The sequence below is a fragment of the Dendrobates tinctorius genome, unplaced genomic scaffold (genome assembly GCF_039654945.1).
Source record: "Dendrobates tinctorius isolate UK_male_01 unplaced genomic scaffold, ASM3965494v1 ptg000015l, whole genome shotgun sequence".
In the NCBI taxonomy this organism is placed as follows: Eukaryota; Metazoa; Chordata; class Amphibia; order Anura; family Dendrobatidae; genus Dendrobates; species Dendrobates tinctorius.
In genome coordinates this window covers 28092102-28105910 of record NW_027361683.1, presented here as the reverse complement: position 1 = coordinate 28105910, position 13809 = coordinate 28092102, and the positions used below count along the sequence as shown (strand labels likewise).

At 42.2% G+C, this 13809-nt stretch overlaps 1 protein-coding gene across 7 annotated transcripts in view; it reads right to left on the bottom strand.

The window, feature by feature from the left end:
- DLGAP3 (DLG associated protein 3) overlaps window positions 1-13809 on the bottom strand; it is a 943374-nt gene that overhangs the window by 288486 nt on the left and 641079 nt on the right. For 3 of the 7 annotated variants that reach the window (XM_073563179.1, XM_073563162.1, XM_073563185.1), the window contains exons 4-5: window positions 8135-8340; window positions 6668-6779 (exon numbers count right to left, since the gene is read on the bottom strand). The exons of 2 other annotated variants lie outside the window; for them this stretch is intronic. In XM_073563179.1, coding sequence (XP_073419280.1) covers window positions 6668-6779; window positions 8135-8340 — 318 coding nt within the window. The remainder of the gene's footprint in view (window positions 1-6667; window positions 6780-8134; window positions 8341-13809) is intronic. 2 more of the 7 variants (XM_073563171.1, XM_073563190.1) reach the window with 1 other exon arrangement.

The window sequence follows — 13809 nt, the reverse complement described above, 5'->3', positions numbered from 1 at the left end:
GACACCACTGCTGTCACAGACACATAAAAAAGCTAAACTGCGGTTTGTCAAAATCCACGTGAGTAGGCCAAAATCCTTCTAGGAAAGTGTCTTGTGGACAGATGAGACCAAGGTAGAACTTTTTGGAAAAGCACATCATTCTACTATTTACCGAAAAGAGAATGAGGCCTACAAAGAAAAGAACACAGTATCTACAGTCAAATATCATGGAGATTCAAATATATTTTGGGGTTGTTTTTTGGTTGAGAGACCACCCCGTTTGCAGATATGTGCCCCTGAGTGACCCAACAGCTGAAGATTAGATGGTACATAGATCTCACCCGAGGGCACCTGGGCCTTAAGACACAGGCTCTCACAGAAACTGCCCCATTTCTGTATGCTCCCCATCACCCAATAAATAAGGGGAGAATGAAGGTGCAGCCAAGACAACCCCAGAAGTACCTAATCCATACCCTCTGGGATAATGAGAAAAGAGACTATCTCCTGATGTTTTGGAGACATAGTGAGAGTTAGAGGTATAGTCTGATGGAAAATCGGGGTCGGTAAAGTGGACCCATTAGCTATTTGAATGGACATCGGCTTAGGAAGCTTCACTAATGGAATTGCATGCCATTAGGCAAAGGTAGCAGACATGAAATTGACATCTGCCCCGGGGTCCATGTAAGCCTCATATTGAGAGTAATCGATCCAAACATTAAAGGGACCCCAAAGGTCAATTTGGAAGCCACATCTACTGGATCTAGTGAGCCTCTCCCTAAAGCCACTAGGCGCTGTGACTCCTTCTGACGCTTGGGACATTTATTAGCAAAATGGCCGGTCTGTCTGCAGGCAAAACAAAGTACACAGCAAGTGGTAGATTCTGCCTGAGTTGGTGGATTCATAGGATTGACGAAGTTCGGAGCCAACCAAATGCCAGATCTACTCTGAGTTTGCTTAAATCCCCGCTCAGCGTGCCGAAGATCTATAAGAGTGGACATGGATATCAACTCCCCCAGAGTAGTGGGAATCTACCTGGTGGCCAAAGCATCTCGGACATGATTTGCCAAACTCCTCCAAAAGATAGGTATCAGGACCTTATTAGGCCATGCTAACTCGGTAGCCAGAGTACGAAATTGGACTGAAACTGACTAACCATGAACGAACACTGAATTAATGCCAGAAGTTGGAGTGCTGTATCATGGGTTACTTGTAGCCACAAAAAGACCTGTTTCTCCCAAAAAATGAGAGGCGTTACAAATAAGTGGAACATCTTGCTCCCACAATGACGTAGCCCACTCCAACGCTCTGCCTGACAAAAGCAAAATCACAAATCCCCACCTAGGTTTGCTCAGTTGGGAATCGTGAGGCCAGTAACTCCAGGTGAATAGAGCACTGATTAATGAAACCTCTGCAGGCCTTGCATTTTCCCAGAAAATTTATCGGGCAGTGAAAAACATGGTACAGATGGAACAGGCTCCACAACAGAAACCATAGAGGCTGCTTTTCTAGCTGCCTGATCTACCATGGCAGCAAGATCAATAGCTGGAGCTACCCGCTCAAGAGAGGACAACCTGCTCTCCAGGTGTTGGATGTATCACTGAAGTCGCTTCTTGTCCGCCATTTCTAGCCAGACCCTGTCGCTAGTATACTGTTAGGGTTGGTGGATTGCACTAAATTAAAGTAAATTATAAAGGGCAATCGCAACCCGGGGTCCACCGTGTAGAGATGTTTAACTGCTGCTAGTGAACAATGATGGAAACTAAACAGCGAGCGATTGCTTGAACACACTGTTAATGCCACACAGCGAGAACGGAACACTGAGTACCAAGCCCCATTACTTCACAGAGCAGTACTGAACAAAAGAATACTAAGTGCATTACCCTGTGAAACGTCACAGGGATAAAGCACGTGAAACTTATATGACGCTAGATATAATACCCTCTAGGTTAAGAGTTGAACTTGCCCAGTAACTCAACTGTGCACACATGATGGAAACTGGTGCTAAGCCAAGAGACTAATTGCCCCCCACTTACGCTAACTGCCTGCCTATCATTACAGTCCCAGAGCTTAGACAGACTCACACAAACTGCAGACAGAATGGTAGAATATCCACACTCACACACCATAACATAGATGATACTAGCACACCAGCGTGCACCTCTGAAAGCCTTTTATACGCTAGGCTCCACCTCAAACACTCACGCCCAGCCGGCCGTGACATCGCCCACAGGCCAATCCAGAGCTGCCACATCACCAGAGCAGGTAACGTCCGACCACAATGAGAAGACGCCACATTACGTACATGCTCAGTAAGGTGATCACTGGACTTAGGCTCCAGAGCACAGGACTGCACCTGCGAATCACTGTCCCCCATAGACTAAGCTGGAGAGCCAGCAGCAACCAAGCGTGTACGATGACCCTCAGCAAGATGCTGGGACTGACGTCTCTGTTGAGAAGCGTTGAGAAGCAATCTGAGTGGCTGGACCCGAATGGGGGGACCACAACACCAGGCAATGCCTGGTATCTATCACAAGCAGCGGGAGAATCCTGGCGCCTAACAGTGTGCGACCAAATATTAATTTGCAATATTCTGCACTATAGGAACAAAAGAGCACAAATAGGGTCTTATCCGACGATAAAGTTATAAAGGTATATAGAATCTACTCACCTGCTGTAGGAGAGTTAAAGCATATAGAGTTAGTGATCACCGACACACTTTCGGAGCATGAACTACTTCTTCCTCAGGGTATGTCATCCCCTGAGGAAGAAGTAGTTCATGCTTCGAATAGCGTTGGGAATAAAAACATTGATCTTTTAATACATCGGTAATTGTGCAATATGTTAAGCAGCGCACAAAGTCCAAAAAAAATCTCCATAGGATCAAATATTAAGTTGAGGATGCCAACAGTTTTGTCTGGCCCATTTTTGAGGATTAGTGCCAACTTATGTCCAATATGCCTATTATTCTCAGATTTTTTTGTGTTTTTCCAATACAAACAAAGGAAACAAATGAGTAATTGCAATAATTTTTTCAGAGAAATACTTCATTTTCTGAAATAATTTGAAGGGTCCCAACACTTTCAGCCATGACAATCTGACTAAGGACATGTATTACAGGAACTTGCCCTGTAAAAGTGGGGAGAGCTGGCTAGGAGTGACGTAAAAATAACAAGAATTGCTAAATGTTTGCACAGCTTTGAGTTGTACAAAATGTGATTTTTTTATAGCATTTTACACCATAGTTCTGCTGAAACACCTTGATGAATTGGACCCAATTTCTTTTATCCTTTTCTTTACTTCAGATACTTTATTATATGATGGAAAGACTCTGTGCTAGCCATTGCAAAACAGAATTTACATCTGCTTTTTGCATTGACTACAGATCATCTTGATTTTACATGCTATGGACATCTTACCGGTATATTTTTTTTATTATTTTTAGAAATGATTACATTTTTGGCTAAATTACTAATGCAAAAGGATTAAATAAAACTTTAAGTTAGACTGTTTGACCTCTACGACCTTTATGTATCACAACATATTACAGACCGCTGAAAAAGTTATTTGTCAGTGAGCTTGTCTGCTGGAAGGAAATGTAAATCTTACCTCTCTTCTCTTGAACAAAGTTTTAGGCTGTGTTCGTACGTTGCATTTTTGCTGCATTTTTTTCCACATGAAAAACCTGCTCTCTTGACAGCAAAGCAGCTGCTTACAAAAAACAGGTTTTAGGCTAGGTTCACATTTGCAGATGGCTGAGCTGCGGAGGGCAGCGGACTTCCTCTGTGAAGCTCCACCCACTGCTGCACCTCCTCCATTTAGCCCCTCCTATGTCTGCATGTGGCCTGCGTACCTATCTTTAACATTGGGTACGCAGGCCGTGTGGATGTATGCGGATGCCTCATTATGCGTCGTTTTGACAATGCGGCAACCGCATCAAATTGCAACATGTTGCTTTGGATGCGGGTCACTGCATCGTCAAAATGACGCATGTTGAGGTAACCGCATGCATCTGCACTGCCTGAGTACCCAATGTTAAAGATAGGTGCGCAGGCCACACGCAGACGTAGGTGGAGCTGACCGAAGGAGGTGCGGCAGTGGACGGAGCTTCATGGAGGAAGTCCACAGCCCTACGCAGCTTGGCCATCTGCAAATGTGAACCTAGCCTTACTGAGTTTTTGCTGCGCTTTTTGCAGCATTTTTGTTGTCTCTTGTACATGTTGTTTATGTTTAATGGCCCCCAAAAAAGGATGATTTAACTTATTTAGGTTTTTGCACAAAAAATGCAGCAAAAACTGACACCTGTGTATTTTGCTGCATTTTTGCACTTAACCATTGTTTCCTATGGGTGAAAAAATGCAGCAAATATGCAGAAAGAAGCGACAGTGTGCAAAAACACAGCACTTTTCCATATCAGTTAGGAATTTAAAACCAATGTGTGAGCTTGAAATTTCTAAAATCTCATAGACTTTGCTGGTACTGTAAAACACAGCTAAAAGTTTACATAAAAAAGCAACAAAAAAAGTTGCAAAAATGCAACGTGTGACCATAGCCTGAAGCTGATTCATGACCGATTGGTCAAGAATTAAAAACTATTAAAAGCAAATTTAGTTGAGGAGTTCCATATATTGTTTTGTACATATTTGTATTATTATTATTAATAATAATACTAAAAATTAGTATTATTATTATTATTACAGTTTTAGTTGTTGCTTTTCTTCAGTATCCCCAAATGTAAAAAAAACCCCACAAAATTATATTGACTATGCTACCGTTTTCATCTGAAACTGGAGTGACATAGCAGTTCTACTTGTTAGCCATCCCAAAGCAGAATTTAGAGCTAGGCCACATTCACACTATTAGTAGTTGGTCAGTATTTTACAACAGTATTCATAAGCCAAAACCAGGAGTGGAACAATCAGAGGAAAAGTATAATAGAAATCCGTCACCGCCTCTGTATTTATCACCCACTCCTGGTTCTGGCTTACACATACTGACCAAACACTGAGTGTGTGACTGTAGCCTTAGAGGGAAAAACGATGCTAATAAATTTGTTACATTAGAGATGTGCTAGGTCTACACAGCAGGTTCACAAGACTGGCCTCCCAGCAATGACATCAGCAGGAAAAATTGAGAAAGTTGCACTACTGCCTGCTTCAGGCTATGTGCACACGTCTGGAATTCCCGCGGATTTTATACATTTTTGCCGCGTTTTTTTGCCACGAAAACGCTGCAAAAACGCATAAAATAAGCAACCCATTGAATTCAATGGCATTCCGCACATGCTGTGCTAATGCTGCATATTTTTCCACGGCGGAATCGCATCGTGGAAAAATACGCAGCATGCTCATTCTTTGCATTGTTCCGCTTACTTTCCGCATGTGGCTATGCCCACCATGCGCAAAGTAAGTGGATCATGTGCGGATGGTACCCACGGTCAGGAGGAGAGGAGACTCTCCTCCAGGCTCTGGGTACCATATCCCTGTAAAAAAAGAATTAAAATAAAAAATTGTATAATTCTCACCTTCCGGCGGCCCCCGCAGCATCCCCAGGCCTCAGTGATGCTCCCGCCAACTCCCGTTTCCAGCGATGCCTTGCGACAATGATCTTTGATGACATAGCAGTCTCGCGAGATGTTACCTCATCAAAGGTCATTGTCGCAAGGCATCGCTGGGAACAGGACTTGCCGGAGCATCGTGAGGATCGGGAATGCTGCGGGGACGCCGGAAGGTGAGAATATCACAATTTTTTTTTTAATTATTTTTAATATTATATCTTTTCACTACTGATGCTAGTAAAAAGTTGGTCACACTTGTCAAACACTATGTTTGACGAGTATGACCAACGTGTCAATCAGTTTTCCAAGCGATGCTACAGATCGCTTGGAAAACGCTAGTATTCTACAAGCTAATTGCGCTTGCAAAATGCTAGTTTTTCACAGGAAATATACGGGAATTACACATGTGGAATTCTAGCGTATTTCCCGCGGCAGGGAGTTGCGGAATTGCCGCGGAAATTTCCGCGGGAATTCCGGACGTGTGCACATAGCCTTAAAATATACTCATTGCTACACATAAGCTCTTTGGGTTTTTTAACAGAATATACATGGGTGAACTTCTTTTAGTTAAAATGTGTCTTTTTAATTGACAGGTATTCCTAAAATGTATTTTTTAATCCTCTCAGGATAAGAAAAAATATATTATTTCTTATAGCATCATATAAAATGAACTATAAAAAGTAAAGACTATAAAAAAAATTACTCTAAAGAACCATAGACAGATATTACAAATTCTACCGATATAAGAAAACTGTAAAAAAATGTTTACAATAAAATTTACACTAAAATAGCTTAAAAGAAACGCAAAGTACAATTTCAGGTCAAGTGTTCTGTGAAATATTTTTGAAACTGTTTGCAGTTGGCTGTAGAAAGTTTTATCAAATGATCTATACATCATGGCTTCATCATGGCCAATTCCCCAACGTATACATTCCTATGAAATGGATTGACCCTATGCGGCCATTTGATGCAATCAATCAATCAAGGCATAGTGATTCAAACCTTGCAGTCCATCCCAACAGCAGCCAGGCTTGTAAAAATGCAGAACGCAAGCAAAGTTGGGTGGTCATGCATCCCACCGGCATTCCATCCATTTCCAGGCATCATTACAGTACATGCAGTTCTAATACTTACCTGACCCATGATGGAGAGACCATATCCGTGTCCCTTGGGATGAATTTTAGGTGGAGTGCAGCAGCTGGGACAGTTACAGAGACATGAGTCAGAATATCGCTTACATGGAAACCTAGTGAAGAGTGGTGAGAAAAGGAGCTAATACGGGGAAAAAAGGAGCATATTTGGTAGATATGTTAACCATATAAACAAAGACACATCATTATTAAAAGAAAGAATCGCCTAAGAAAACTAGTTACGTTTGGTGTTTTGCTCACTAGTTTCTAATTCTTGAACACATTAGGTCAGAACTGGTTCCTATGGACTTTCCTTGTAGAACTAAATGACTAACCAAGAAGCATACGTAAGGTTAGTCTAGATGGAATACAATATACTTTTGATGCAGATATAGAGCATATGCTCAATATTAAATTATCGTAAAAATCTATAGTGAAAATGCTAAAATTAGATTTCTGTCCAGCCACTAAAAACTTAAATTGGACTAAAATGATCAGGGAAGCAGAGCCTATCTACTGAACATGTGGCCTAGGGGAAACATTTTTAATGTTTTTCAATATTAATGTAACCATTTTCTCAGAATTACTTTCCACTTAAGAGAGATGCAAAATCAGTTTGGGTTATAGGATAAGGTTGAAGTAGAGCAGTGCATTCAACCTGCACAGGGAATATTTGACGTCTGGCTAAAGGCTTCTGAATAAACAGATTGGAATAATGAATCACTAATCGAACCATTGCTGAGTCTATGTGAATTCCGAATACTAAATTAAAATAATGACAAGAAAATATTACTACTGTAGTTGCAAGAGATCTACTGAAACATTAGCAGACCTGTAACAACCATAAGTATTTGCTGATCTATCCACTACATAGTTCCTAAACAGCAGATCAGTGGGTCCAGTCCAACACCCGGCACTATAACGGTCATCGTTTTTATGTTCTCATGGTGGCTGGATATAAAAACTTTTAGCGGAACTGCTCATTGCAATTCCATTTACTGGTGTACCGCTTCTACTCAAAAGAGCAGCAGTTCTGCTGAAGTAGACAGCAACGGCGGGCATTCCAATGCAAAAAAACAGTTGATCGGTGGGAACTCCAGGTGTCAGACCACACAGATCTGCTATTGATAACTTATCCTGTAAAAAGGTCATAAAATACCAATGTCTGGTCAACCCCTTTAAATCTTCACTGCAATAGTGAAGATTTGAGAATGGTACTTTTAGTAGGAATCAAACCCAATATTTTGGACTACAGATAGTGCGAATTTTTACATAGCACATTGGTCATTAACAATTTCTCAACCTAAACGTGTGGTATTATTCTACTGCCCCTTAGCCTTTATGCAGATCGGTATAATGGTGGCTGAAAAGGACATATTTTTCATGTTCCCTTAAGAGTCTATGAAATCCATTTGAATAGAAAAAAACCCCTTAATGACTGTAAAAGAAGAGCCTAAAGAAAATGTCATACTTGTTTCTGGGATGGTCAACGCTTGAAGACCTGCGGTATTTCTCCCGTCGGGTGGCACCCTTTGGTGACATTTTGGTGCTGGTGTCAGAGTCCCCACTGTCATCATCCCCCATGGCTTTGATGTAGCTGCCGCTCCTCATCCTTCTGCATGGTATTTCTCCTTCTTTCCCAGGTGCCGGATAGCCCCCCCATTCATCTGGTGGAACCTATAGAAACATAAACAATGCACATTTGCACAGCAAGTCGCTGAATGCTATAATTTTATATACAATAAAGATTGATATATAATTATTTACATATATATATATACATACAGCTCTGGCAAAAATGAAGAGACCACGTTCAAATGTTCAGTTTGTCTGATTTTTGAGTAAAGTGTAAATTGTTATTTTAGTCTACAAACTTCTGACAACATGTCTCTGAATTTCCAAGCAATACATTTTGGGTTTTTTTCTGCCAAAGAAAAATTGTCAAAATTAAAGAAACAGTGCTTTCAGACCTCAAATACTGCTAAGAAAACAAGTTCATAATAATTTAGAAACAACAATACTAATGGTTTAACTTAGGAAGAGTTCAGAAATCGATATTTTGTGGAATAACCATGATTTTTAATCACAGCTTTCATGCGTCTTGGCATGTTTTCCATCGGTTTTTCACACTGCTTTTGGGTGACCTTATGCCACTCCTGGTACAAAAATGTAAGCAGTTCTTCTTTGTTTGATGGCATGTGGCTATCCATCTTCCTCTTGATTACATTCCAGAGGTTTTCAATTGGGTTCAGGTCTGGAGAATGGGCTGCCCATGACAGGGTTTTGATGTGGTGGTCTCTTAACTTTTGCCAGAGCTGTATATGTATATATATATATATATATATATATATATACATACACACACACACTGTGCAACAGTTTTAGGCTGTAATATAAGAATGCTCTCAAAAATGGAAGTGTTAATAGTTTATCTTTATCTATTGCCAAAAGTTAATGAAAAAAGAGAAATCCCAATCAAATCAGTAGCTGATGTGAGTACCATTCCCTCGTCTTCGAAACAGCACCAAAGCCCCAATTCTTCTAGGCTCACACAAAGTTGTTGAAGGAACTCATCAGGGAAGTTATTCCAAAAATCTTGGAGAACTAACAGATTATCTATGGATGCAGAATTTCACAAATCCTGTCTCTTCCTGTGATCTCCATGTTGTTGAGGAATGTAGACGCAATGGTCAGACAAGGAAACTTGCAGTGCAGAAAATGAAAGACATACAGTGCCTTGAAAAAGTATTCTTACCCCATTAACTGTTCCACAGTTTTACACATTGCTCTCAAAAATGGAAATGTATTTTATTTGAATTTTATGTGAAATATTAACACTAAGTAGCAAGTATTTGTGAAGTGTAGAGTAAATTATACATGGTTGTTTAAATATTTAAAAAATATAATTCTGAAATTGTGACGTGCATTTGTATTAGGCCCCTTGTAGTCTTAAACCCCTAACTAAAATCCTGAGTGACCAATTGCCTCCAGAAGTCACATAATTAGGAAATTGAGTCCACCTGTATGTATTTTATTCTCAGAATAAATAAAGTTCTTATGTGAAGTCCTCAGGGGTTTGTTTGAGAACATTAGGTATCAAACCACATCATGAAAACCAAGGAACACTCAAGACAGGTCAGAGATAAAGTTTTGGAGAAGAATAAAGCAGGATTAGATCATAAAGAAATAGCTCAAGCTCTGAATATTTCACAGAGCTCTGTTCAATCCATCATCCAAAAATGGAAGGAGTATGGCACAACTGCAAATCTATAAAGACATGGCCGTCCACCTAAACTGACAACCCAAGCAACGAGAACACTAATTAGAGAAGTAGCCAAGAGGTCCATGGTAACTCTGGAGAAGATACATTGATCCACAGCTCAGGAGGGAGAATCTGTCCACAGGACAACTATTCGAATAATCCACAAAATTGGCCTGTTATGATTGGGGCACCGTGGAGGAAAGCAAGACCAAGCTAAGCCACAGAAAACCAGAGAGGTTAGTAACTAAGCGGATTGCAGACCCCTGATCCTATCCACACAACTAGCAGTAGCCGTGGAGCGTACCTACGAGGATTCTAGACGCCTCGACACAGCCGGAGAACTAAATAAGCCTAAAGCAAGAATGGGGAAATCTAAACTGCCCCAGAGCAGACCCCAAAGGAATAGATAGCCCCCAAACATATATTGTTGGGTGAGACAAGATGAAAACACAAACGCAGGTAGGAAAATAGGCTGAGCAAACGATGGGGCCCAAACTAACTAGACCAGACAGGAAAGGAAAGACACTGTCTGCAATCATGCAAAAAACAGCAAAAAATGCCCAACACGTCTGATAGAAAAAATACTGAAGTCACTAGACTTCGCCCACTATATCAGCACTCTGGTATATTCTGAAAACAGAGCAAAGAGAGGCCAATCTAATAAGGGACAAAAACCAACTGGCACAAACAGTAACATAAGGATGGAAATTCAGCACAGCCCTGGCTGACCACACAAAACTGAAATAGACAGAACCAAATCAAATGTGAACAATAGCAAAAGAACACTTAGCTTGAGCATGCAGGGACTGAGCTGGAAACTAAGACCTCAGGAGGCAGGAAAAAATCACCAGCAGGGATAGAGGGAGTCGGCTGTCTTAAATCCAATCAGAAACTCCAGCTGTCCAATCGTTCTCCTCATTATCAGGTGGCAGACCTGTGTTAATTAGATCAGCTCCATTACCTCCTGTAACCACCAGAGGGAGCCCGGAAAGTTCATTAGTAACCAGAGGTAGGCCAGAAAGTGAATTCACAACAGTACCCCCCCTTGAGGAGGGGTCACCGAACCCTCATCCATACCACCAGGCCGATCAGGATGGGCCCGGTGAAAAGCATGAACCAATCTATCGGCATGAATGTCAGAAGCAGAGACCCAAGAATTATCCTCCTCGCCATAACCCTTCCATTTGACCAAGTACTGGAGTCTCCATCTAGCCAAACGAGAATCCAATATTTTCTCTACCTCATATTCCACATTGCCTTTAACCAATACAGGGTCAGGAGGTGCCGCCATAGGAACTACTGGCTCCACAAACCTCTTCAACAGAGATTTATGAAACACGTTATGGATCTTAAACATAACTGGAAGCACCAATCAAAAAGAAACAGGATTAAGAATCTCCAAAATCTTATAAGGTCCAATGAATCTTGGCTTGAACTTTGGAGACGCAACCTTCATAGGAATATTCTTTGACGACAACCAAACCATATCACCCATTTTAAACCGGGGACCAATGGTCCTATGCCGGTTGGAAAACCATTGGGCTTTTTCCTGAGAGAGGGACAACTTATTCACCACTTGGTCCCAAATCTGCTGCATTCTCTCTACCACAGTGTCCACACCTGGGCAGGCCGAAGACTCCACTTGCCCTGAAGAAAATCGAGGATGAAACCCAAAGTTACACAAAAAGGGCGACATCAAAGTGGCAGAACTAGCTCTATTGTTTAGCGCGAATTCGGCCAAGGGCAAAAATGAGACCCAGTCATCCTGATCAGCAGATATAAAACATCTTAAATAGGACTCCAAAGTCTGGTTTGTTCTCTTAGTCTGCCCATTGGTCTAAGGATGAAACACAGAGGAGAAAGATAACTGAATTCCCAGATTGGAACAAAAAATTCTCCAAAATCTGGAAACAAACTGGACTCCTCTGTCCGACGCAATGTTTTCAGGAATCCCATGCAACCGAACCACCTGTTGTAAAAACAAGGGCACCAACTTTGAAGAAGATGGCTACTTTGGGAGTGGTACAAGATGAAAACACAAACGCAGGTAGGAAAATAGGCTGAGCAAACGATGGGGCCCAAACTAACTAGACAGGACAGGAAAGGAAAGACACTGTCTGCAATCACGCAAAAAACCTTGCAAAAAATGCCCAACACGTCTGATAGAAAAATACTGAAGTCACTAGACTTTGCCCACTATATCAGCACTCTGGTATATTCTGAAAACAGAGCAAAGAGAGGCCAATCTAATAAGGGACAAAAACCAACTGGCACAAACAGTAACATAAGGATGGAAATTCAGCACAGCCCCAGCCGGGGCTGGCTAACCACACAAAACTGAAATAGACAGAACCAAATCAAATGTGAACAATAGCAAAAGAACACTTAGCTTAACACCAGAAGACTTCATCCACTTCAAATTTATGTTAAGAACCTATAACGCTGCCCTTCACCTTGCCAAACAGACCTACTTCACCACCCTGATCTCCTCACTAGCCAACAACCCCAAGAAACTTTTTGACACTTTTCACTCCCTCCTCAGGCCAAAAGCACAAGCCCCTATCACAGACATTTGTGCTGATGACCTGGCCTCCCACTTTACAGAAAAAATAGATAATATCCATCAAGAAATCTGCTCCCAACCACCAAGTGCTGTGACTCCCATCCCTTCCTACATCTCCCCTGGCTCACTCTCCACATTTGATCCCATAACAGAAGAAGAAGTCTCCAGACTCCTCTGTTCTTCTCGTCCGACTACATGCACTACCGACCCCATTCCCTCACATCTCCTCCAGTCTCTCTCTCCAGTCGTCACAACCCACCTAACTACAATCTTTAATCTCTCCCTCTCCTCGGGCATTTTCCCATCCTCCTTCAAACACGCCATCGTTACTCCACTACTAAAGAAACCTGCTCTCGACCCATCCTGCACAAACAACTACAGACCAGTCTCCAATCTCCCCTTCATCTCTAAACTTTTGGAACGCCTAGTTTACTCCCGCCTTACCCGTTACCTCTCCATTCACTCCCTTCTAGACCCTTCACAGTCCGGCTTCCGCCCCCTACATTCGACTGAAACTGCACTCATCAAAGTGACCAATGACCTTCTGACAGCAAAACGTAACGGTGACCACTCTCTGCTCATTCTTCTTGACCTATCTGCAGCTTTCGATACTGTTGACCACCATCTCCTACTCTCTAGGCTCCAGTCACTAGGCATTAAGGACACTGCACTCTCCTGGTTCTCTTCCTATCTTTCTGACCGCTCCTTCAGTGTTTTGTTCTCTGGCTCCACGTCATCTCCTCTTCCTCTTGCTGTCGGGGTACCTCAGGGCTCAGTCCTTGGCCCCCTTCTTTTCTCTCTCTACATGGCCCCAATTGGACAGACCATCAGCAGATTTGGCTTTCAGTACCATCTTTATGCTGATGACACACAACTATACACGTCTTCCCCCGACCTTACCCCCGCTGTACTACAGAACGCCAGTGACTGTCTGTCCGCAGTCTCCAATATCATGTCCGCTCTCTATCTGAAACTCAACCTCTCCAAAACTGAACTTCTTCTGCTCCCGCCGTCTACTAACCTCCCTAAATCTGACATTTCCTTCTCCGTGGGTGGTACCACAATAACACCCCGGCAGCAGGTGCGCTGTCTGGGTGTTATGTTTGACACCAATCTCTCCTTTACATCCCATATACAATCCCTTGCCCGCTCCTGCCGCTTACACCTAAAGAACATCTCTAGAATCCGCCCTTTTCTCACTATGGAAACAACAAAAACCCTCACTGTTGCATTGATCCACTCTCGCCTGGATTACTGCAACGCTCTATTAATTGGCCTCCCCGTCAATCGACTATCCCCTCTCCAGTCCATACTCAATGCA